Here is a 25,936-nt window from a genome sequence, read left to right as displayed (position 1 = left end):
ATAGAACGATATGTCGCACTTTTAACAAAAATCAGAGTATCCCAATAACTACCATTCGGAGCTGGATAATTTTGGCGTGAGTTTCGTAAATCTGAAAAAAATGCCAATGTCGCATTTTGAAAACAAACTCTTCATATATAGATTCTGAACTGGCCCAGATGAACTACAGTATGTGGCAAACGTCCATGGTCTTGTAAAGCTTTTTTCTGTAGTAGAGTATTGTTGTTTCCTATAACTGTGAAGTGATTCTGGCGGTTTTAAGAGGTGGATTAAGTCCGGTTAAATCCCCACTGAAAGCTCAGGTACCCAATGCATGGCCTGCTACTGGAAAACAGCAAAATAAACCTGTGAGCATTTCCTGGTTTATCTACATCTCCAAAATAACACAAACCACACAGCCAAAAAATATTGCATCCATCCATTTTTTAACCTGGTTTGGAACCAATCCAGATGACTTTGGGCGGAAGACCAGGTAACCCCTGTACTGGTCACATTCAAAACTATGAGCAATGTAGTATTCAATGAACCTAACATGATTCCCTGGCGACCAGTTCAGGGTGTACCCCACCTCTTGCCTGTAGATAGGATAGCTGACCCTAGTGAGGATAAGCAGCACAGAAAATGGATGGGTGGATGAACCCAATATGCGTGATTTTGATATCTGGGACAAAACACATATGCAAACTACACACAGTAAGGCCAGCAATGAGATTTGAACCCACAACCTCTCAACTAAGAGGCAGATGTGATCACAACTTTTCACTGTGCTTCCCATAGTCAATATATTTTTTGATAAAGAAATGAAATATATTGATAAGAAATATGTTCAGCTTTTTGTTGTATACTGATGACATACTGTACAAATTTGTTCATAAAGAAAAAATGATTCATACTGTGGCCAAATGATAAAAGAATGTTGAAAGTTGAGTTACAGATATTAATAATTTGGTGCAGAACTGTGCGTATATTAATGAACGGTACATACAAAATGACCAACTCATTTCCTTATGTGCACTGAGCTGGACTGAAGCAATACACTATTGGTTTGTGACATCTCATCAATATATCATTTCCTGAGACCTTAGAAGTGACAAAAAGGTGACAGGAGTGGAATAAGCATGCATAATGTTAGCTGATACACGTTAACTCTGTGCGTGTGTGTGTGTGTGTTGATAGGTGGAGTGTGTGGTGGAAACCAGAGATAAAACACAAAGCACTCAGCTGCGGAAGATGCTGAGTGAGCGCTACCCGTCTCTATGCTGGCTGGAACGGTGATCACCAAAAAAAGCATTCTTCAAACTATTTCTAAGAACAAAGTTCAATCTGATGATGAAACGAAACATCTGTAACATATATGAGATGACAAGAGGACCCAAATCATATCCAGGGATTGGATGGCAATCTTACCTTTGCATTTACCAAAAAGCATTAGAATTATAGAGCCAATATGATTTATATTGCATCCATTGTTATTGATTATTCATACATTGGAGTAATTAGAGAGGTTGTATAAAGTGCAAGTAGTGGCCTCTATCCAGGAGCATGAAGCATGCCGTATTAGTGTAAACTCCCTAATAGACACACACAGAAGCATTGCAAATATACACGCTGTGCACACTCAAAACAGTCAACATTTAGCACAAGAGACATATTAAAATTCCGCCTTCACAAATACTACAGTTTAAGGGGGAATTTATGATGCATCCCTTGGATTTCATTTGGCTGTGCAGGTGCAACTGATAAAGTGAGTGCGTGTGCTTGTGTGAACCCACCACATGTATTTAATTTACACGTATATACAGATGCTTCTTTTGGAATCCTTTTTATTTTTAAATGGTTGTAAATATGTCTGTTCTCACAACATATAAGTAAAAACATAAAGCATTTAACTTGGTGTTTTATATGTAGTAAATGTTTGTTCTATATATCGTATAGGAAGTCTAGATGAGAATCCACTGATAGAATACAATGGAAATAATGGGTATAGAAACAAAAGCTACTTTACGCTCAACGGTGACAGAGTTTTATGTAATGATTATAAAAAAAGTAATCCAAAAGACTACAAGTATACAGTTAGCTTATACCAATACAACAGTAGAGTAGTGTACTGAATTTCCTTGGTTTACAGTCACAACGTAAAGGTTTTTCCACGAAACTAGCGCCGAAGTCATAATTACAGTAATTACTTGTACGCAGCAAAACACAAAAACACCAGTAATTAAATCAGCATCCAGGTTTACATGTAGACTCCATCCATCCATCCATCCATCCATCCATTCTCAGCACTGCTTATCCTGGCTGGTGAGGGTCGCCATATTTTCGAGTGCGAAAGATATGAATTCTATTATATTTTCAAGTGCGAAAATCTATGACGCTACTTCCGGAGTACGTCGCAGAGAACTGGCGCAGTGTGTTCCTTGGCGGAAGTTGACTTCTGATACGTTTGGCAACAGGAACACCCACTCAGATGAAACTCTCATAAAACTACATTTGGATACAGCCTGTTTATTCCCGTGGTGGTGCTTTTAGAGAGCCTTTTTGAATCAGTCAGTCGAAACTTACTATAATCAAAGTAAAAGGCTCCATGTCAAACGAGCTCGTGATTCTCGAAGTGTGATACGTGGGCTCTCTCTAGTGGGATGAAGGAAATATTCAAACTGCATAATGTTACGCAACACCTTTTCTTCTTCTTACGTCCAGGCCAGTACTCAATGTATTATTTATTGAACTTTCATATGCAATAGATTTTTAATTTAATCATTGGTTGTTTTATTTTTTCTGTATTTAAGTGCAGTATTATTAAAACTGCATGATGATACAGTGGCAAAGAGAGATTAAATTGATCAAACCGAAAGTTTTATATTTCACGTATTTTATTGCTTGTTGAGTGTACAAGCAGCGCGCCTCTTCGCTTTAAAGTCGGTGGTAATGAGATATCACCAGGTGGCACCAAAGCCCTACTTTTCTTTTTCGTAGGCCGCTTCAAAATGGGCACTACTCAAACTTTGTATGCCAAGAATCGCTTGCAAAATACTCAAGTTCTCTCAGCATCCACCATGGTGACGACTAATAAAATACTGTAGTATAGTAGGCCGAAGACTTCATCAGAAACGAGACCAACATTTTGATGCTGTTTCGAACCATTCTTGTATCTTTACAACTTTTATTATAAGAGCAAGTGGAACATGTTTTAAGTAGAACACAGCAGCTGGAAGAGTATCACGATCACTGGTATGTTAACATCATTAATGTGTTAAAATGTCAAAATTGTGTTACATTTGCAACAAACAGGATGCATTTCTCCCCAAATACCTTATGTATTAATGACTACTTCTTCAGGAAAAACAAATCCTACACAATGAAAGTCATCACAGCAATGCAGGAGTCAGACCCCACATGGAATACTTCACCTCAATATCTTCAAGTTTAAGGAAACATTGATGAAGAAAAGGCAAATCGTGTCAGGTTCCGAGGCTCTCAGCTACCGGCGTCAGTGATGTTTGGGCCTCTCTGGGTTGTATCGGATGAGCAGGCCCAGAGAGGCGAAACCGAACACGAAAGTCTGGAAGAACCACAGGCAGCTGGTGGGCAAGGTGATGCCTTTGTTGCTGAAACAGGAGCGCAGACGTGAAATGTTTACATTTTAATGGCGTTTGCAATTGATGCAACAGCATCGCCATCTTACCTGCACACTTTTAAGGAGACTAAGGCCTCAACTAGATGGATTGCCCAGGTTGCCCACCACCTGTAAAAAAACAAATGAAAATAAAAGGAGTTTGTCACAGAGAAACATACAGCATATTACCTAATATGCCACAAAATTTCAGACCCAAGGTTCCGGATCAGCCCATTAATGATAATAATCAAAATAAAATGAAATTTTAAAAAAGATATTTATCTGCAACTGGGAATGTGTGCAAAGCGAGAAATGCAACAAGGATTTAAATGCAGCATAAACACAAATGCTCGAGAGTTGCGCGTGATAGTTCCAGGGTCCTTTGAACTTGAAAAGGATAGTGTTCCTCAGGCAGGGATGAACAAGCATTTTAGATGAATCTACTTTTTTTTTTTTTTAATAAAAATAGATAAATATTTGCATGAATGCATGAAGACAATTATGTGTGTGTGTGTATATATATATATATATATATATATATATATATATATATATATATATATCAGTATGTTACATTATCCTTTCATGAGGAGTTGTGACAGGGAAAAGCAAAATCTGTTGACTTGTAAGTCATGTAATCAAGCCACGTTTAAAAAAAAAAAAAAAAAAAAAACACCAGCCAAGCCATTGTTATGCGTTTTGCCATCATGTGACAACATTCTGTGCCACTGGACATGGTGATAACGACCCATAAGGCATCAATGATTAAAGAGGTCACAAATCCATGTTTACAATACAAGCTAATGGAGTTAGAAAATATATTGTTTAAAGCAGGGGTGCCCAGCCTTTTTTACCCCAAGATCTACTTTTCAAGCATCCAGTCTCTCGCGAGCTACTGACGACGGGGGTGGAGAGTGGGGATGATGATGCTCCCAAACAGCTTTAAGGTTAATGTTATGTTGCCTCTTTTATTTAAAATACAGAATTAGCTTTTTGTGCACTGAATTGTCTGTGCTTTTATCCTGTATCAGGATGTACCAAGGTGGAATTTTAACAACACACACACACACACACACACACACCACACACACACACACCACACACACACACACAATCTCATCCTGCACTTTTTACTTTGGCTGGAGACCAGACCTTTCCCACTCGGAAAAGAGAGAATCTCATCCAGTTTAAACACTTTTTCTTCGACTATTCACATACTCTGACAGTCATTGCATCTTCAAACAACAGCATTTCTTTTTTTAAATTTCTCCATTATTATCAAAAGTAAACATGAGCACCATGTGTAGCTCATCTTTGCCCAGACTGTAACCAGCGGTGGTGGACGCTGTCATTATAAAACAGATTGATGGGCTGCATAAGTATTGTATCATTTGTAATTATGAGTGTACTTTTTTTTTTAAAAGCGGGGGTGTAAGGTAAATTAGAAAAAGAGAGTGTGGCAGAGCAGCGGTCGTAGTTACAGAAAGTTCCGTGTGCCGCCTAATGGAGACCAGTGGCTTCTTTTCATTTTTTTACAGTACGTATGTGAATTATGCCATTGCATGTAACAACCAGTCATCCTTCACTCATTGAATCACATTTCAAACTGCCACAAACTGAATAGCTTTGTTATACATCTCAATTTGCATTGGATTTTTTTTTTTGTTGCACGCAACGCTGAATATCTGCGAAGAGACTGCATCAGTGTGCACAATTGCGGATGCGCGCAGTTAAGAGGGAATATTGGCTGATGTTTTTTGTTTTTTTTTTTGCACACCATCTTGCGATCGACCAAGACTGCCTTGCAATCGACTGGGATCGCGATCGACGCATTGAGCACCCCTGGTTTAAAGTATTGGGCTGATCCTTCCCCCTTCCGATTCTTGTAATTTACCCTCCCGAAGTAAATATTTGCTCAAGTTAAAATTATTCCAAGCGAGAGATTAGCTCTTACCCTTTGTACAAGCCGCCAGCATGGTTGTCTACAAGATATCTGCAGAAGGTACCGAACGGGCCCAAGAGATGGTACGGAATTATTTCAGGCACAAACACAATGACCTGCAACAGAAAGAGAGGATCCCAAGGTGAGTTGGAAAAAACAAACACATTCAATTAACTGAAGACAAAAAAAAGATTACTTCATGACTCATTAACTATCCAATATGTGGACCGGCTTGTCTGCTGAACAGAACTTTGTGTTGTTGCTTTAACTACTGGAAAACCCACAGAACATATGACTGCCTTCCTTCTCTCAGGGTGCGGGGGTGGTGTAGTCCAAACGGTTTCCTCCAATGACCCCATTCATATTAAAGGATAGTGACTTTGAAATTCTATATATCTAGCTTTGTCTTATAGCTAATGTTCTAGATGAAAAAAAAAGTTTGACATCATTTATCTTGTCCGCCTATTGCCGGGAATCAGCTGGGGCACTTCAGCACTCAGAAAATGGAATTCATTTATCTTGGTCACATTTTTATATCATCACATGGCATTTGAACACAGACGGATATTTTTTTTTAGAGCCAATGTACATCACGGGTTTCTGTTAAAAGTGATAACGCAACTGGCTTTTGGATTTTTAGGAAGGCCTCTGACAATGTATCCCAGAATTCATCCACTGCTGTACTGAACACAGGTCCACAATGAGAATTAAAACCAAAGCAATTTTTACCAAGTTGACAAACCATTTTTGCCTCAGAAACAGAATTTTCTTTATTCACTGTTATTTAGGAAAATAACACTATTTTAGCTCCAAATGGTTACTCTGCATATACAGAAAAGCTTTATATTAAACAAAAAAAGTACTAGAGGTAGTTGTGGTCAAGAGGGTTGAAGACATGATAGATTTTGGCGGATTCTTCGACACCATCATTTTGAGGCCACCCCTCCATCTTTCCATTTTATTTTTTAATAAATAGGATGGAGAGCTGTGTCAAACGTTTTAGTCCACGCCACGTGAAGAAAAAAAAATAAAAGGAAGGCGGGCAGGGCCGCAGTCCGGACACCCTGTATAAAGTTATTGGTTAACACATGTAAGCCTTCAGGCAAAGCGATCGCAGTCACATTTCTTGTGTTTGGTGCATCGATTTGGAGCATGACTGCATTCGGCAGATGCAGGTCAAAGGTGAAGCCTTAATTGAGAAAGGCCACTGTAAATGGCATTGGATGCACGTCTGGAAGGAAATCAACTCACGACCGTCATGCGATGCTGCAAACCACAAGAAAGTGGAAAGACTTAAGGTGGCAGAGTGGGAGTTCCTCAGCACATTTTGGCCATTTCGGTTGCAGTTTTTACTTTCCTTTCCGTAATAACGAATAAAGCAACAACAATGGCAATAGTGCCTGCTCAAACAAATTTTACCTGAAATAACCAGATGATAGGTTTAATGAGACTGCAAAATCGATCAAGGAAGCGGCGGCGTAGGTACTATGTGGAGCCTGGAGGAACGCTGAGTATGTCATCACATCATGTGATTAAAACAGACCAATCACGAGAGATGAGCGCTGCGGCTTTCTCCACGTAACGCAGAGGTGCCGCGCAGTGAAATGCGAAGGTCACGTGACGCAAAGCGGAGGTTATCGACCGTGCGAACACGAGAATATAAAGAGGTTGTTTTGGTATTGATGAAAAGGATTTTTCGTCGTTTCAAAAGATTCTTTGAATGACAATCTTTTGCAAAATTGTAGCTAATCCTGGTATTTTGTAAAATTATCTAGGGCATTCAAATTAACCTCTTGTAAAGGAAAAATTTGATATACTGTATCTATATTAAAATTGGGTTTTCATCATTTTTGGGCATAGAAGTTAATAAGCAAAATATATATTTTTGAAGGAGCTCAATCAATAATCGGGCACTTTCCAGCCTTGCAATCCAAGTCAGCAAAGGCCCAATTCTCAAATGTCGTGAAAAGATAACCCTGAGTGATTATTCTTGGATTGTGGCTGTGTGGATATTATGTATATTTTGTGCTGTTAATCATACAAAGTACATCACACGCTGTTTGTGTAAATATCTGCAATTAAAATATTTCTAAGAAGTCATAACTGCACTCTCCTTCACAAAACATTTTGCAGTCTTTTGCCACTTTTTGTGGCTATGTGATTAATTTCACAATGTTAAGTAGAAAGACCACAAATATTTAGAGGCTTGCACTGGTCGGGTAACGTATCAAAAAGTTAAAAGGAGAATAGAGCAGCCATTTTTAACTGACACTGAATTGAATAACATTTTTTTGATTGTGGTTTGATTGCACAAAATCATACTCAAAGGCACACAAGCATATTTGATCTTCTTTCACAACAGGTGGAAGTGACGTATAAAACAAAGGCTACACTGCGAAAGTAGATTTTTCACATTTGTGTGACCTACTTTAGAAGTCAATTTTCTGATGAGTGCTTTTATAATATATTTTTGAAAACAAACAACAAATGTTCTACTTATTCTCTGATTTTTTTTTTAACCAATTTCCCGAATGATGACATGACGTAAAAAGAGATAGCGAGAGACAAACAAAGATTTGATTGATTTAAGATCTTGGGGTTTTGTAACTCAGAAAAACAGGGACAGCAGCCAAAGGGAAGAACGTGAAGGAGGGAAGCAAGATATTCCCTATTGAAAGATTATAGAGAATTGTTTGATGCTGTTGGCTACAAAATTATTTCTTGAGCCAGCCCAACACTGCCAACTTCTGCTGTTAAAAAATGCATTCAATCAAAGAAAAAAAAACAACATAAAAGGTGTATTATTCTTCCAGTTTTAAGAAGCAATTATTTTTTTTGGGGGGGGGTATTTGTCAGTTTGCAATGTAAGGCTATGGCAAGATGCAACATGTTACTTTGATGGCATGAAGGCAGTAGCCAACGAGGTTTTATAGATATCAATATTTGTGTACTTTTGTTCTTAAGTACTTTACTGTTACTTCTAGAAGTACAGCAGGGGAATCAGTATGTCTTCTTATGCACCTGCATGTAAGTAATTGGACTGAATTAAAATTGTACTTGAGTTCAGGGTGTGAGTACTTTTTCAACCTCTGAATAAGCATGATATTCTAGTCATTTTTGATGGAGCTGATTGATCTTAATGTTATGTCCAACGTGTCTGTTTGTAAATTGTGTGACGTGCCAGATGTGTGTCCATATGGCCAATGGCTGCTGCTGTAGTCACAAATACAAAAATGTTCATTGTAAGTACAGCGCACGCGTCCACAACCGTTGTCCAAATCTCGAGTGAATTCCAACACCCACTAAGACAAAATATGAATTATTCGTTCATGTGATTAGTGCGTCACCGTTCGGCAACTTAGCAGACTACAGTAGTTGCTTCAACCCGATCGACAGAGTACAACGTGGCAACAAAATGTGAATAAGACATTGAAAGGACAGCGAAACATTACAAATAAATACGAGTGTCCGTTTTTAAACAAGTAGGCCTAATGTAAACGAAACGTGTAAACCGTCGAGACGTGTTCACTTGCACGTTGGACCTTACGCAAAACTCAAAACCTGTTTTCTTCTTTTGGGCGCCACAGTGATTAGATAAGACAATAAGCATCAACAAACAATGGCAATGGCCTCGGAAGCGACTTTTCCACCAAAATAACACTGATACAAAATAAGAGTGTATATGGACATTTAAGAAGGTGTATACGTGATACAAAAGCCCACCCAATATTTATCAATGTTATTCGGAACATCGCTTTTAACGGAGTCCTACGCTATCCTGGGGACTCTTAACGCAACACAAAACTTCAAGATGTGAAGGTCGCAAAACCAGCCAACACGTTCTCCTACTGATCTCAAACAAAAGTACGTTCAATTAGTCATACTTACAGCAAAATAACTCAACCCGAAGATCACGGAGATGATCCAAAAAAGGCTGGTTCTTTTAAAATAATCACTTCCATCACTTTTGGCCATTGCTGCTGCTACTCCTGCCGCAGTCGTGCTGAGTACTGTCTGGTGCAGCTGTCAAATGTGTCCCACCTGCCTGGAAACATCTCAAATAACACATGCGGACACATTTATAAGGGCTACAAATACAAATACACTAGAATTAAAAAATAGAACGGTACATTTGATTCATGTAAGTCATATTTATGAATATTTTGATTTGTCATTGCTTAATATTAATTGCGTTGAGCATATAGTCGTATAAAAGTTATGCACTGTAAGAGCGCCCCTGCGTGGTTGTGTCTGCATGATATACATCACACACCAAAAAATGTTTGGGTGATTTTGGCATTAGTCAAAGGTTCGAAGGTCACATTATGTTTATTCACATGATCATTGTATGTAAACTTGGCAAGAGCTAGTATTTAATCTTCTGAAGCGGTTCCTTGATGAGGCACTTTCTCATACTCAGTTCGGTTTTAAATAATGACAATTGTCATCTGCTGAGGATGTTCGTGATGATTTTAGCTGAGTTGCCACTATCACGAGAAGAGGATTTAGGCAAAAATCATATTTTTTGTTAATTAACATTTTTTGGATATACTGAACCCAGCATAATGTCACCTGTGATCTCTGATTGGATTTGTTTGGCCTGTTAAGCGAGTGACTGGGACTTGGAGGAGCCATCTCCACTTGGAGATATTGATTACAGTGGCTACCAAGATAAAGATTAAACATTGTCTTCGTTTGTTTAGGTGCTCTGATCACCGTCACGCTGCACTGTTTTCTAATACAGAACATGTGCAAATACAACTTTGTCCTTTTAGAATTGTGCAGCTTTTCGGTATGTTTAAATGTACTGTAAGGCTGTCATTTTCTAATGCTCTTCTTTGTGCTTTTTTGTCTCAACAGTGTTTGCATGAAAGTTGAAATCTGAAGAATGATTTACAATCACTTTCTGTCGGCTCAGCGCATTCAGGCAGTTTGGCGACATGGGGGTTAAAGGTCAAAGCATTTGCACACAACCTGGCTAAGGCCTGGACATGTTGACCACTTTACAAGCTTGCCACTCAACTCCATGCGCCTCTTCAGTGTAATGAGGCTGGACCGAGGACCGCATCTACTGTAAGCATCCAGTTAATCATTGAATAATTAGCCACCTTTGTCTTTCCTCTTGTGATAGCAGCCGGCTGCTTTGTGTATGAAAAGAAAAGAATAGCCACTGATGGGCTTCACATCACAATGCACTCTTTGCTATTTTTTTCCTTTAACACTTGTGGCTGAGTAACGTGCAATGCTTTCCAAATCTTATAACATGTCTTCGCACTTACTATTTTACACGTGGATGTCAAGAGACACATTTTGCATTGAGGACGAGAGTTAATGCACACATGTACAGTAGTGAGATTTCACATGTTGCAAAATATTGAATGTGAATCGATATGCTGAGTATAGATGACAACCCCTGAAACCTCATCACATATGATATGATAAACACCAAGATAATGACTATTTACTCATCACTACTACTCCGCTGAAAAGTACTTAATTTTCGGATGCACATGCAATACATAAATAAATAGTTAATACATTTTATAAACACAAAATGTGGTAAACTACAGTCATTTGCCCCCCCCCCCAAAAAAAAATAAACAAAAAAACTAAATGAATAAATCCTAGTTCAACACACTGTAGTCATGTCCAATATTTTCTAATTAAGTAAATTTCAGGGACTTTTTTTCAGAGTACGATGACTGAAAGTCATCATCTTGACAACGATAACATTGAAAACAGTGGTCAGATGCAATATAGTTGTGATTATAGCAACAATGAATGAATGAATGACATACATCGAAAAAAAGTACTTAATTTTCGGTTGTATTTGATTAAAATGTGGTAAAATTATGTAATTTCCCCCCAGTTGTATTTGATTTTAAGACATTTGAATCATATGCAACACATTTACACATTTAAATTCAGTCAATTCAAAAGACGTTGTTTCACTGTGGAGTAAAAGCAGAGGTTTGTAAATCTTTTATTTGGAATAAACAAAGACAATTAACCTGCTTTCATGCAGGAATGAAGAAATATGAGAATACTTCCTGATGAGAATCTAAAATGGGAAAATTTCAAGATAAACAAGGTCCCTTAAAGGAATAATTGATTATTAAAATCCATCCATCCATTATCTGAGGCGCTTATCCTCACAACGGTCACGGGAGCACTGGAGCCGATATTTGATTAATTAGCTAATAGATTCATTGTCGATGAGTCAAGTAGTTGTACCTCTGATACAGAAGAACATTTAGCGTTCAGTAGAAAAAGTAAAAAAGTGAATTAATGTGCATTTATGAAATGCTCTACTACTACAACTACTACTCTTCCCATTAACACACATTTTACACATTGATTTTTTTATGATTTAAATTTTGCAAATGTGCAGTATGTCTGTTTGTTTTGCAGTATTTCTTGTGCCATCTTATTTTGTCATGTGCAGAACACCCCCAAAATCCAATACAACAAAAAGAGCCAACAACTGCAGTGAGTACTTTTTGTTAAGTGGTATCGATGAGGCTATCCCTCAAAGTTCTTTTACGTCATATTTGCTGTTGACATTAGTAGCCCTTTGATGAAGATGACCTGATAACGAGTGGGGGTTCCCACTTCTTCTGCTGACCTGCTCCCCTCCTTCAAGAATAAACCCCACCCCGACATTGTGTTGTTGCTTTACCAAGGCCTCAGCTGATCAATATATAAGGTATTCTGACACAAGCACTTGGACACACGGAGACTCACAGAGAAGGAACACAACCACACTGACCTCTGTCACATCCACAGTCCGTTCGAAATCCGTTCGTGTTCAGAGCTTCATTTCAAGGCTGCCATGTGGAAGGACTCAAGTAATGGTAAGTGAAAATACAGTCCACTACACGTACACCCTTTATTTGTGTGCATGTGTCTCAGATTTTCATATTTGGATGTCAAGACTTGCTTCTCAGCTAGCAAAGTATTGAGTTTTTTTAATGCAACCCAAAAATGCAAACATTTCCTTCTTTCTGCCGACATTTGCCACTTTACAGTAGGTATGTTCTTTATGCGTTCATGATGTGAATGGTGTGGAAAGGGAGGAGGTCTGTTTTGGAGCTTTTTATGATATATGACATGCACTCCAATCCACCCCCCCACCCCCATCGTCTCAGATGATGCCAGACCCCCGGCCTCCAGTGGCTCATCTTCTCGTAGCGCCAGCCGCAGGAAGAGGACCAGTTTTTCCAAAGAGCATGTGGAGCTTCTGCGTGTCACTTTTGAGACTGACCCGTATCCTGGCATCAGCCTCAGAGAGAGCCTGTCTCAGACTACAGGCCTTCCAGAATCCCGTATCCAGGTACGGTAGGAGATTTTGTAGTGCCCCAAAGCCTTTCCAAAGGAATTTGCATACCAATTTAAACCATTCAAAATAGACTCCGAAAAGCAAGATCTTTGAGGCTTATTCTCTGAGAGAACAAGTTACAAATATGATTCCTTCACTGGTGCCGTTGTCATGTTTGCCTGCTTAATTACAAATAAAGTAGCTAAAAGCAAAGTTTCATGACCCAAAGTTTGGGAAAGCTGATTTAAACCATGCACGCATGGCATATGGCAACCACACACGATGTAATGTATATTCTTATCATCGGAAGTTCTGTTTTCAAATGGCTTGATACTGCTATCACTCTATCTCTTCATTTCTTAGAAGAAAAGATGACACGGGCACTTTTTTATCAGGATTTTGTTTGAGGTTTGAGATGTTATAGCAGCCCAGACAGCTGATAGTCCCTTGATCTGAACCCTCCGCTGTTTCACCGAAAATGATTAACCGAGCAGAATCTCTTTGTTCCTCTGTTGCTCTTTCAGCTCTAACCTCCCTTTTTCCTGTTCCTTCATCGCCAGGTGTGGTTTCAGAACAGGAGAGCTCGTACGCTAAAGTGCAAAGGGGCCAAGAAAGCACTTTGGCAAGCCGATAGTCCAATTCAAAAGGCTCCGGCCCCGCATCACAATGTGGCTCGGAGGCCACAGAGTGGGCCTGTCGCTATGGGACGTCAGGGTCCCCCGCCATCCTGCCCCACCCGGGTGAAGGAAGAGATGGAAGAATCCTGCTTTTATGGACAGTGTCCCCCAATGTACCCCACTATCGAGGATCATCGACAATATGACTCCATGTACGGTCTCCATCAGAGCACACCCCTGGGAAACAGCTCCAACCCCCACCTGAGGGGCTACTGGTCCCAGCAAAGCAGCCAAACAGACCTTGTGACTCAGCTCTGGTGCAACTCCCCCGTGGAGGGCCGCAGCTACAATCCAAACACTCTCGCCTTCATTTGCCCGATAAACTACACGGTCCGCTCCAGCTGTCCGGACACCCCGGATTCGGGATACTGGGATCCCAGCCTCGAAAACAGCCCCTCACTGGATGGTCATTACTCGCAGATGGATGTTTCGTGGGGTGTTCTGGAAGGTAGCAGGGGGTCTGGATTTCAATCACTGGTCCAGCATGCCCCCTTGCCTGAGCTGTCCCTGCAGGAGATCCTCGGGGAGCTGGATGAGGACTGGCTTGGGGGAGAAGGACTCGACAGTCATGAGAAAATGCCCCTGTGTTGATGACTCACCAAGCAGATATCGTCGCGAATCATTTGTAATCTTTCATTATCCTCAGTTCTGTGTACCTAAAAGTAACTCAAATTGTTACATATGTGCATTTTCCCACTAATTTTCCCATGAATGTATTTAATTCTGTCTATATTTATTCTTATTATTTTGATTTGTTTGTTTTTTCCTGCACTTTTATTTAAATAAACAATTTAAAAATAAACATTTTCTTCATTGATTCATTGATATCTACGTACAACACAACACATCTGGCAATATTTGTTGTTGACAGGAAGAAAAACGCCACATAACGTAACACAGAACTGAAAATAGGGCATGAATGACCACAAGATGGTGCTTGTGAGTTGAACACGATGGAAGGACTGCAGAGCACGACGGAAAGTGAAAATAACTGCTAATACAAAAACAAAACCTCCCATCCATTTTCTGGAGTCCTTGATGCAGTGAGCTAGAGCCGATCCCAGCTGACTGTGGGTGAGAGGCAGTGTGCACCCTGGACTGGTCACTAGCCTGTCACAGTGCACAAATCGCACTCACGTTTCTATCTCTGGATAATTGATAGTCTTCAGAGGATCTAATAGGCTTGTTTATGGGTGGGGGGTGGAAAGTCCGAGTACTTAAAATAATAATAGTAATTACAAAACCTGACACAAGCGCCACACAATCAAGCTGAAATTTGAACCCAGAAACGTTTCAGTGTGAGGCAAATTATGTCACCACTACTGGTATACCATCCTCAATGAATAAAAATGGATGAGAAACAATGCATTTTCATATATTTTTTCTGTAATCAAAACCCCTGTTTGTCTGATCTTATAAGGTATTTGTCCTTATCAAACGAGACAGCAGAATATTTTTTTTCTACAGGGAAAACTTACCTTTGACATAAGGACATGGATAATAATTGGGTTCCACCAGAAAATAGCTTCATGTTATTAGATCAAAATTTAAGCATTAGATTCATTTAAGATGTCTTTTTAGGACTACTTCATTTGCAGCGCTTATGTGGAGAGGTGGAAGTGATTTTGTAATTGAACGCAAAGTGCAAGTCTTGCTTAAGGAAGTACTACCTGCTATTTCTTTCTTTGCCTGCAGGCAAATCTGTGGAGGGTTGATTTTGTTGACTCAGTACATATTTCTTTGAAACCTTTCAAAGGGGGGAAAAAAATTGTCGTAGAAAGTGAAGCTTTAGACTTGAAACTGTTTCCAACCCAAATTGGAATGTGGTTGTGTGTTTTTTTTTTTTTTTTATTATTATTCGATGTTGGTTTCCTGCCTTCATTCACAAGATGAGAGGATGGGAGTTGTCCTTTTGTTGGCCTCTGGCGTCAGTTGCTTTGTGAGAAAATCACTCACAATGGGAACGTGACGCCTCACTAAAGATAGCTCAGCACAGGAAATAGTGCAGACCAGCTCGTGTGCGCTGGACAGGTGTTCTCCTTCAGCAGTGGTCAACGACCACCTCTCCAGTTATCTTTTCCAGTAGTACACGTACATTAAAAATGTGTTTTGTTTAAAAAAAAAAAAAAAAAAGAATAATAAAGATCTAAAATCAAGACAAAGTGCCCAGGAATGATTCACATTTGACTTTAAAGCTACGATTGGTCACAATTCTCCACCTTCCATAAACTTTGAAAGGCTGTTCTCCTATCACTGAAGCCTGACCGCTATTGATTGATTGATTATTGATTTATACCTGCAGAAGATTCCAGCCACAGCTAAGTCAAAGTTCAAATTCTTTTGTTCCTACCAGCCATTTTGCAAGCAATCTTTCAATTTAATACATTTTCAGATTATTACACACATCAATTGCATGGAGCTGCTACAAATATTTAAAATTTGTGACGCACCAAAAGTAAAAATTCCATCAGTCCTTCATTTTTTTCCTCCACTAAATGCAATTTTCTACTGTTTAGTAATTGCTTCACAGTGACAATACAAAAGTGTGACAAAAGATGTCGACCACTATCCTGTTGTATTTTTGATCATGTTTACGATATTAAAAAAATACCAATATATAAGATAAAAACAACGTACAACGAGGGACGTGAGGATTTATGGGAAATTTAACAAGTCTTATGTTAGTACCCAAATACAAGCTGTATCGTCCACATTGAAGCTACTCGGCCCTAGGTAGCCTAGTCTAGCGTGCTAACAACCTTACCTAATCCCTTACATCCACATATCCTTTGAATTGTCATATACTTTATATTTTCACACAGGTAGTATGTGATTTGTGTACCTTATATGCTGACTGTGTTTAGTCAGAGGAAGACCAAAGAAAAGGTTGATGGATGTTGTGAGGGAGGACATGAGGACAGTGGGTATTACAGAAGAAGATGCACGAGATAGGCTTAGATGGAAAAAAGATGACACGCTGTGGCGACCCCTAATGGGACAAACTGAAAGGAAAAGAAGAAGAGGAAGAAGATACAAATATGATCATTAACGGGCAGCATGCCACCATGCTATGAGAGTGGCTAGAAAGTCTGCCTCACAGTTTTGAGGTTCGGGGTTCAAATCCTGGCCCCACCTGTGTGGAATTTACATGTTCTCCCCGTAGCTGCCTGGGTTTTCTCTGTGCACCTCAGTTTCTTCCCACATCCCAAAAACATGCATGGTTGATTACTTGAAGGTTCTAAATTGGCTTGTAAATTTGAATGTGAGTGCGAATGGTTCTTTGTTTGTGTGCCCTGCGATTGGCTGACAACCAATTCCGGGTGTAGCCTGCCTCCTGCCTGAAGATGGCTGTTTTTTGTTTTTTTTTTAATTTCAGGATCCATTTTCCTGCCTCAAACATTCCAAAATGCATTACCACGTTTTGTGTTTTAATGCAATCAAAAACATAGGAAACTTTTTTTTTCAAAAATATGATATTTGAATTGGTGAAGAATTATTTTGTGAATGGTATTATATAACAGGTGGCATTGTAGCGCAGCTGTAAAGCATTAGCCTCACAGTTCTGAGGTCCAGGGTTCAACCTGGCTACGCCAGTGTGGAATTTGCATTTCTCTCCTTGCCTCCGTGTGTTTTCTCTGGGGACTCTGATTTCTTCCTACATCACAAAAACACACGTTAATTGGACACTCTAAATTGCGCCTTGGTGTGATTGTGATTGTGGCTGTTTGTCTCTATGTGCCCTGCGATTGGCTAGCAACCAGTTTAGGGTGTACCCTGCCTCCTGCCCGTTGACAACTGAAATAGGCTCTAGCACTCTCCGCAACCCTTGTGAGGATAAGCGGCTAAGAAAATGGATGGATGATATTATATAAAATACAGAAACTATGATATTCTATAACGAACCAAAGTCAAGCGTTCAGCAATCTTCAAACACAGACATGCACAAGTGTATGTTTTGTCTTCGTCAAAGCGAAAAAAAAGCATTTCTATACACATTTTTTAACTCGATATGGATGTTTGATCATCATTCATAAGAAACGTCCATAAAGATGACTCTGATGTCATCTACTCACAGCCCATAGGGGTCATATTTTCATGCTATCTCGAGGTTACTGTTATTTGTGATATATGAACACCATGGATTGTGTCCACCGTAAATGCAATTGTAGTTGACAAACTGCAAGACATACAAAGCAAAATTGCAGCATGCAAACAGTGAAGAATGTCATGAAAACATCTTATTGTGACCAGCATAAAAATCAACCATACACATGTACTTTTTTTTTTTTTTTTTTTATCAAGTGTATGGTCAGACAAACATATGAGTGATGGTCCTCAGCTGTCTGCAGTTCCAGGCGATGAAGGTTAGAATCACTAAAAATAAAGCCTGTAATTTAACCAATCCCTCCCAGGGAGTTGACACTGGCCGCACACTCTAATTTAGGAGCTCTTCTGGGCTCTTTCTGATTGCACTGCTTCACTCTCGCTTATCAACTGCCTGTGTCCAGACTGTCGTTAATGTTCCTCATGGGCGGGAAGGAAGTTTGTGTCCACATGTACGTGCCCACATCTGTTATTTATAGGTTATTGCATATACTGCACAGCAATAGCGGAAACTGGATAGGGAGGTGGTGAGGACGATATGTTTGATCACTAAACCCCTTGCAGAGGAGACAGCTCACGTGGACCATGTCATTGCTCACTGTCAAAAAGCTTTACTTTGTTATATTCATCCATGCTCCACTTTCAGAACCGCTTATCCTCACAATGGTCAGGGGGCATGCTGGTGCTTGTCTCAGGTATCTTCAAGCGCGAGGTTTATTTTGCAGGTATTAAGAACTTATAAATGAAAATATTTTTCAACATACTTATTTTTCCTCTCAGTAAAATTCTTCAAACATGTGAGTCAAAATTGTTGCCCATGTGCATTCTATTAGAGTCAGATTCAAAGAATTAATAGAGTGAAATGTCTATGCTTTGACCGAGATTGGGATTTGCCCGTTAAAACAAAATTTATACTATACTGTTGCAACCATATGGGTGAAAATAAACTAATTGTGAAGCTGAGAGAAAATCAATTGATGTCATTGCACAATTGTTGGCCAATACAATCATTAGAAGGTCCTGAAGAGGAAACCACTGGTGTATTGGACTACATAATAGATATTGAACAGGTACTTACATTAAGGAAAGACAAAAAGAGCCTGAAATTACATCAACAATGTGAAGAGCCAAAAGCTGAATTGAAGAGAATATCAGTGTTCATTCTTACTTTACACATTCATTGTCACGGATGACTCTCATGCAGCAAGCCCACTCTGTGTAATATGTGGTGACAGGCAAGTAAATTAGCCAATGAGGCCTTCAAAGCTGTCAACCCCCCCCCAAAAAAAAAATAAAAAAACACCCCACATCATACATTGCTTCCATTTTCAACATTCTCGATTTGTAAAGCAGCAGCACGGTAGCGCAGCTGGAAAGTGTTGGCCTCACAGTTCTCAGTATTTGGGTTCAATCCCAGCTCTCCCTGTGTGGAGTTTGCATGTTCTCCCCGTGCCTGCGTGGGTTTTCTCCAGCCACTCTAGTTTCCTCCAACATCCCAAAAACATGCAACATTAATTGGATACTCTAAATTGCCCCTCGGTGTAATTGTGGGTGTGGCTGTTTGTCTCTATGTGCCCTGTGATTGGCTGGCAACCAGTACAGGGTGTACCCTGCCTCCTGCCCGTTGACAGCTGGGATAGGCTCCAGCACTCCCGTGAGCCTTGTGAGGATAAGCAGAAAAGAAAATGATTGGATGGATAGATGTGTAAAGCAACATATTTTGTCATCATGGTGAGCAAAACATAACTCAGGTGTTGTCTCCCAAATTCTCAAGATGGGATCGGTCAGTCCCAGGTCTCCCACTAATTTTATCAATTACATTCAGCGTAATGGTGAGCTGCATTTCTTCAAATAATTATTTCTACTTGTTTCTGCATCAGTCTAAAAAAAACATTGTTTTTCATGGCAAAAAAAATAAAATAATACGCTGGGCACTGCTACTTTATATACTGTACATGGAGTGTGTCATGATTCTGCCGCTCCAGCACGAGCTGTGCGGGGTGCCCGCACAGGTGCGCTGATTGGGAGGTGCACACCTGCGCCAAATGCAGCCTGATTATGCTGTGGATTTATATGACCCCGATGACGACTGGCCGGCGCCAGTTCGTTGATCTTCATGTCCCATTCGTGTGCTCCGGTATCCCTGATCGAACCTGTGTGTACCGACCTTCGCATGTTTTCCGACCAACCTTGTAAGCCTGACTCCTTGACACTTCTGCCTTCCTTGATCGATCTCCTGTGTACCGACTCCTGCCTGCCCACTCACCTGCTCTCTTTGCCCGACGTCCCAACTACCACTGCTGCACCGGACTGCCTGCTCGATCCCCTACCTCTGCATATAATAAACGTGTCTCCTTGAACTACCTTGCATCTTCCGAGTCCTGCATTTGGGTCCTACTCTCGTTCCGATGGGACGTGACAGAACGAACTGGCCATCACAGGACCCAGCAGCCGGGACCGACGCAAGGTAGACCGTCTGCAGGAGGACTAAGCCTGTCCGATCCGGGTAGGCTCCCTGATATCCTCCGCTTCCGTGTCTTACGCTCCGCCAGCGAGGTATGAATACGTCCCGAACACGACCCGTCCGGCTCCTCATATTCTTCTGGACTCTGACTTTTCGGAATATGAGGAGGACTGTGATTTGTATGACCGGCTGCCGGAGTACGACTCCGATTATTCTGATTATGAATCTGCTCGTCCGATCTTTCATCCCAGTCAGTTTGTTTCACCTCCCCGCATTTCCAGGACCCGAGCGTCTTCGCCCAGTAGGTCCAAGTACACCAATCCGTATGAGGGAACCCGCTTGGCCATCTACCCAGGACCTCCGCGTGGCGGCCAGAGGAGACGCCCCGTCCGGGCGCTCCCCGGTGCCTCCCGCTGCGTGGCAACTAAGACATCGTCCTCCCACTCCTCGCCGGCAACAGCGAAACTGGCAGACCCGCAGCTGGTGGCGAAGCTTCCAGCCCGGAGGGAGGAGTCGCCGCCAGATCACGAGGCGTTCCGCCGCGAAATGCGGGCGGAGATAGAGCGGCAGAGGCCCAGGTCCGGCAAGGATTGGCGAATCAGCCGAGCTACGCTGACGTCGCAACGGCGACGGACTCGCTGCTGACGCAGGTTCACGTGGCAGTTGGAACTGACCCACTCCCGAGACACGCCCACGTGTCAGTTTCGACTGACTCTCTGCCGACTCTCATTCACGTTGCCCTGGAAATGGATTCGCCGTTGCTGTTTCAACGGATGCACTGCAAGCTCACTTGGCAGTGGGGACCGAACCGATGCCGCCCCACGTTGCTGTCCAGGAGGTGGCGACGTCTCCACAGCCGCTTCTCGTCCGTGCTCTGGAGTACCAGTGGCGAACGGCCCGCGGACGCTCCCCATTCCTGCTCTGTCGGCGACGGGCACGCCCATACGTTCCCGTCCAGGAGGTGGCGACGGTGACACTTACGCTGCCTTCTCACGTTCCTGTCCAGGAGGCGACGGTTCCCCAGCCGCCTCACGTTCCCGCCAGGAGGAGGTGGAGTTGGTGATGCTGACTCAGCCTTCTCACGTTCCTGTCCAGGAGGTGGCGACAGTTCCCCAGCCGCCTCACGCTCCCGTCCAGGAGGAGGTGGAGTTGGTGATGCTGACTCAGCCTACTCACCTTCCTGTCCAGGAGGTGGCGAAGGTGTCGCCGCCGTCTCGCGTTGCTGTCCAGGAGGTGGCGAAGGTGTCGCCGCCGTCTCGCGTTGCTGTCCAGGAGGTGGCGAAGGTGTCGCCGCCGTCTCGCGTTGCTGTCCAGGAGTAGCTGGGGAGTTCTGTGGAGCCACCCTGGAGCTGGAGAGACTTCGAGATGGTGGTCATGGCTTTGGTCCTTCTCTCCATCATCCTATTCGCTCCAGATGGCTCCCAGCCGCTTCATGACCTGGCCTCGTTGGTGAAAATCCACGGCTGCCTACTGACCAAGCCTCGGTGGCGACCAATCCCTGGTCGTCTTGCAACCATGGCGTGGGAGGTTCTCGTCCGGAGCAGTGGCCTGCTTCGCCGTTTGGTTCCTCACAGAGGTTGTCCGCCCGAATCGCCCCTTGGGGACCCTGGTGCTTGGCGTCCGGGTCGTCCTCCTGACCTGTCCACCCGGACGCCTTGTTTGGTGGCCTGGATGGCCACCAGACTGGGGGGCGTGCCCTCCTCCGGACACCCCTGCCTGTGTTAATTATTGTCTGATTTTTCGTTTAGCCACGTCTGGGAGCGTGCCTTTGGGGGGGTGGGGGGTACTGTCATGATCCTGCCGCTCCAGCACGAGCTGTGCGGGTGCCCGCGTAGGTGCGCTGATTGGGAGGTGCACACCTGCGCCTCATGCAGCCTGATTATGCTGTGGATTTATATGACCGCAATGACAACTGGCCGGCGCCAGTTCTTTGATCTTCATGTCCCGTTCGTGTGCTCCGGTATCCCTGATTGAACCTGTGTGTACCGACCTTCGTCCGTTCTCTGACCAACCTTGTAAGCCTGACTCCTTCGTTACTTCTGCCTGCTTTGATTGTTCTCCTGTGTACAGACTCCTGCCTGCCTGCTCTCTTCGCCCGACGTCCGCTGCTGCACCGGACTGCCTGGTCGATCCCCTACCTCTGCATATAATAAACGTGTCTCCTTGAACTACCTTGCATCTTCAGAGTCCTGCATTTGGGTCCTACTCTCGTTCCGATGGGACGTGACAGAGTGTGTGGCTTGCAGAATCTACTTGGTGATAATGTTAACAGTATGAGTGTAACAACTTTCTTCTTTGTATTAAGACTACATTCCTTGTTAATTAAGAGAAAATGTAGCAATTAGACTAGTTTAAGGAATTGAGACAAGTCATACTGTAGTAATGGATGTCTGTGGTCCTTTTTGCTCTCATGAGGCCGAGAGTGCTGACTGGGGTCGTGCCCACCTCATGATGTGTCTCTCTCAGCACAGAGAGGCCAGAATATGTCAAGTAAAACACCTTCAGCTGGAGTACTACATGCATGAGGTCATTGTTCATGCTTCGTCACATGACCTGCTGCAGCAGCTGTCAAATGTAATGATAGGAGAATCCTTGGTTCTGCCCCCTGCAAGCTGATAGGACAGCTCACAAGTCTAGGGACTGTCAAGCAACAGCTCTGAGGTACATTACCTTTTCTATTAATATATATTTTGGTCCTTTCTTTAACCAAACAATCAGATATTTGCAACTCGGGATGGATAATAAGTTATTCAGACTGTGGGCAAGTGCAATGGTATTTGGAAAAATCCTGGGCTTTCTTTTGTCAAGCATACTTGATTGTCATCCATATGAAAATACTGGTTCTCACAAACAGTTTTTGAAAAACTGGTCTAGTTGAAGACATTCCAAAACTGAGTCTTCAGTGTTTTGTGGGCATGTGGTATGGTTACACGACATTTGTTAATGTACATTTAATAATAGTACGCGTATGTTTTATTTGTTTTTTATCTAAGCAAGAAAGACAAAACTACACATGGACATTTCCTAAAACTATCGTATTTCTGTAAACACAGTCTACATCTGGGTGACACCACAGGGGTCTGAGGGCGAAGCTCCTTTATGTCTGATTGTTCTTTCACTGACGCTTTTGAACCGTGGGAAAGTTTGTAACTGCAGTGTAATTAGCTAATTGTTAGTCTAGCTTCTTGTATTTCTTCATCTACAAGCATTCTTTCTTCTTCTTTGTATCTTTTGTCAATGTGGATGTGGTGTGGCATCACTATATATGACAGACATCATGTGGTGATGTCTTGGTCATCTCAAGTCTAGCAGAATTTTTAGTTTCAAACAAATCATCCAAAATTGGCAATTTCTAATGTTGTTTACAGTCACTGATGGTGTAGTGGTACACTCGCCTAACTTTGGTGCAGACAGCATAGGTTCAGTTCCTGCTCAGTGATGTTGTCTCTATGTGCCCTGCGACTGACAGGTGACCAGATCAGGTGTACAGTAATTTGCCTTTCGCCCAGTCAGCTCGAATAGGCTTCAGTCCTGTGTAACCCTAACCAGGATGAGCTGTGTTGAAAATCGATGGAAGAATGTTGTGTTTACCTGACCTGGCATTTTGATTGCGAGGATGACTAAACCCACGTTAGTTTGTTAGCCACCATGAATGATCCAGCAGCCATTATTAAGGACAATTGCACTTTAATTGCCTTGCAATGCAACCCACTTGACATAGAAGAGCAGCTTTTTCTGCAGTCAAACATTTTGTCTTTGTACTGACTTTCTGTGGTCACTTCTTTGTTTTTGTTTTTTTTTTTTAAATAAAACCTCTGATTTTTAATTGAATGGCTGGGCCTACCATGCACCTGTATTTTAATTTTGATGAAACGTGGGGAGCTAAGATTTTATTTTAAAAGGCAAATTTACAAAGGTGGCATGGTGGAGCAGCTGTAGAGCGTTGGCCTCACAGTTCTGAGGACCGGAGTTCAAGCCCCGGCCTCCGCCTGTGTGGCATTTGTATGGGCTGTCCGTGCATGCGTGGGTTTTGTCCGGACAGTCAGGTTTCCTCCCCCAATCCAAAAACATGCATGGCAGATTAAGTGAAGGCCACTCTAAATTGCCCATAGGTGTGATTTTGACTGCGACTGTCTCTCTGTGTGCCCTGCGAATGGCTGGCAACTAGTTCAGGGTGTCCCCTGCCTCCTGCCCAATGAGAGTTGGGATTGGGTCCAGCACTTCTGCAACCCTTGTGAGGATAAGGGGCCCAGAAAATGGATGGGGTAAAATTTACACAACCCAACCACAGTTGCTAAAATAAGCGCTCTCAAATAGTTCTACGTTTTGCTACTGCAAAGCATGGTTGTTTATTACATAAGCAGTGGCCATTTGATCCTTGATGCATTTCACTAAAATTCCTCCTTCAGCACTGACAGACGAGGAACTTCGTGTCCAGTTATTCCTCCCTGTCAATAAAGCAATATATTATGATCCTGCAAACAGTCGGAAATGATACCCTGTCACCAGTTGGGCGTAAAAAGTTTGGGAACAACCGCTTTAGTCTCTTATAAATATGCAAGGTGGCCATACCTTTTTATTTATGTATTGACAGCACCGCTTTCAACAATATATAAATGCCCAGGTTATGACAAGACAAATCTGCTTAACTTCACTTACTTTGTTGACAGTGCCTTGGTTCCTTTTGGAAGCTCCGCCTTTCCACCGAGCGTACACACTTTGTTCTGGCCGCAGCTGCTCCACAGGCGCCAAGCAGCGCGAGCCACGCCGTGGAGCGCGCACTACTGGCCGGCTGGAGATGTCAGCGACCACGGTGAAAGTGCACCGATAAAAAAAAAAAAAAAAAAAAAAAATGTTGGATGGTACAGCCTCCTTTTAAACCTCTCAGCGACAACGAGAATTCTGACCCCCACCTCCCCTCCAAAAAGTGCTTTTCGACTAGATTGGGAGCAGCGGTGGTGAGTTAAGCGAGCAAGATGCAGTTGTCTGTGCGCCTCGCAATCAGGCACCGAGGTTGGTGATGCCCGCCCCCGCGCGGGGATCACCGCCAGCGGCCAGTTGCAGAAGGGTGGCAAACCAGGGCGATCGAGGATGAGCATGAGGATGATAATGATTTTAAGATCGAGATCATGGCAAGCGGTAGTATTATGTTAAAATGTGTCGTGGTCGGAGACGGTGCAGTGGGTAAAACGTGTCTCCTGATGAGCTATGCCAATGACGCCTTTCCAGAGGAATACGTTCCGACAGTCTTTGATCATTATGCAGGTAGGCACAGAAATGTCATATTGTGTCTAATAATGACATACTCGCATTTTGCTGCATTTAGCTTAAGTGAACGTATAAATTACTCGTATTTAGAAAAAAAAGTGCAGTTTGTTGCCGTACTCTAACTGCAGTGGCCTACATCTGTTGCTGTAATCAAAACCACTTGTTTGCCTTCATTGCAGAAAGAGGTTGGGAGTCACAGCCCCACCTCCCTCCACTTCATGCTTCATGCACCCCTCCCACACTTCTTCACGCCAGAGCTTCCGCTTTTTAACTGCTCTTTGTTATTTCCCCATAGTGAGCGTGAATGTCGGAGGAAAGCAGTACTTGTTGGGACTGTACGACACTGCTGGCCAGGTATGCTTTTTACGATAGTCTGGACTGACGCCAAGCATGTGCAGGTTGAACATGGACACACCACCCACACAAAACATTCTCAACTACATCCATCCATTATCTGAGGCACTTATCCTCACGAGGGTTGTGGGAGTGCTGGAGCCTATCCCAGTTCTCATCGGGTAGGAGTCAGGGTACATCCTGAACTGGTTGC

The 25,936-nt window shown here is 42.4% G+C and overlaps 4 protein-coding genes across 10 annotated transcripts in view; 3 read left to right on the top strand and 1 right to left on the bottom strand.

Annotated features, from left to right (window-relative positions):
- Nucleotides 1–1,781, top strand: part of LOC133509484 (L-threonine ammonia-lyase) — a 32,778-nt gene extending 30,997 nt beyond the window's left edge. Inside the window, exon 11 of the mRNA XM_061836525.1 lies at nucleotides 1,177–1,781. Coding sequence (XP_061692509.1) covers nucleotides 1,177–1,275 — 99 coding nt within the window. The 3' untranslated portion in view covers nucleotides 1,276–1,781. The remainder of the gene's footprint in view (nucleotides 1–1,176) is intronic.
- Nucleotides 1,782–3,143: 1,362 nt separating this feature from the next.
- Nucleotides 3,144–9,613, bottom strand: tmem254 (transmembrane protein 254). The gene is made up of 4 exons (XM_061838160.1): nucleotides 9,447–9,613; nucleotides 5,571–5,674; nucleotides 3,686–3,745; nucleotides 3,144–3,608 (listed from the first exon to the last, which is right to left on the bottom strand). The coding sequence occupies exons 1-4, from the start codon at nucleotides 9,531–9,533 to the stop codon at nucleotides 3,491–3,493; spliced, it is 369 nt and encodes a 122-aa protein (XP_061694144.1). The 5' UTR covers nucleotides 9,534–9,613; the 3' UTR covers nucleotides 3,144–3,490.
- mxtx1 (mix-type homeobox gene 1) lies at nucleotides 9,358–14,353 on the top strand. 7 transcript variants are annotated; one of them, XM_061838154.1, is made up of 7 exons: nucleotides 9,358–9,422; nucleotides 10,419–10,631; nucleotides 11,970–12,047; nucleotides 12,126–12,264; nucleotides 12,345–12,412; nucleotides 12,707–12,891; nucleotides 13,437–14,353. In XM_061838154.1, exons 5-7 carry the CDS (start codon nucleotides 12,391–12,393, stop codon nucleotides 14,142–14,144), a joined length of 915 nt encoding a protein of 304 aa, XP_061694138.1. In that variant the 5' UTR covers nucleotides 9,358–9,422; nucleotides 10,419–10,631; nucleotides 11,970–12,047; nucleotides 12,126–12,264; nucleotides 12,345–12,390; the 3' UTR covers nucleotides 14,145–14,353. The 7 variants fall into 7 exon arrangements, with proteins under 7 accessions (XP_061694138.1, XP_061694137.1, XP_061694136.1 ...); XM_061838153.1 differs by lacking the exon at nucleotides 9,358–9,422 and adding an exon at nucleotides 9,584–9,699; XM_061838152.1 differs by lacking the exon at nucleotides 9,358–9,422 and adding an exon at nucleotides 9,798–9,867.
- Nucleotides 14,354–24,969: 10,616 nt separating this feature from the next.
- Nucleotides 24,970–25,936, top strand: part of rhoq (ras homolog family member Q) — a 16,202-nt gene continuing 15,235 nt past the window's right edge. The window contains exons 1-2 of the mRNA XM_061838158.1: nucleotides 24,970–25,386; nucleotides 25,685–25,743. Of these exons, the coding sequence (XP_061694142.1) occupies nucleotides 25,251–25,386; nucleotides 25,685–25,743 (195 nt within the window). The 5' untranslated portion in view covers nucleotides 24,970–25,250. The remainder of the gene's footprint in view (nucleotides 25,387–25,684; nucleotides 25,744–25,936) is intronic.

Source organism: Syngnathoides biaculeatus, chromosome 12 (genome assembly GCF_019802595.1).
Source record: "Syngnathoides biaculeatus isolate LvHL_M chromosome 12, ASM1980259v1, whole genome shotgun sequence".
NCBI classification, from domain to species: domain Eukaryota; kingdom Metazoa; phylum Chordata; class Actinopteri; order Syngnathiformes; family Syngnathidae; genus Syngnathoides; species Syngnathoides biaculeatus.
Note: the sequence above shows the minus strand (reverse complement) of the source record. Positions and strands in the feature narration are given on the sequence as shown.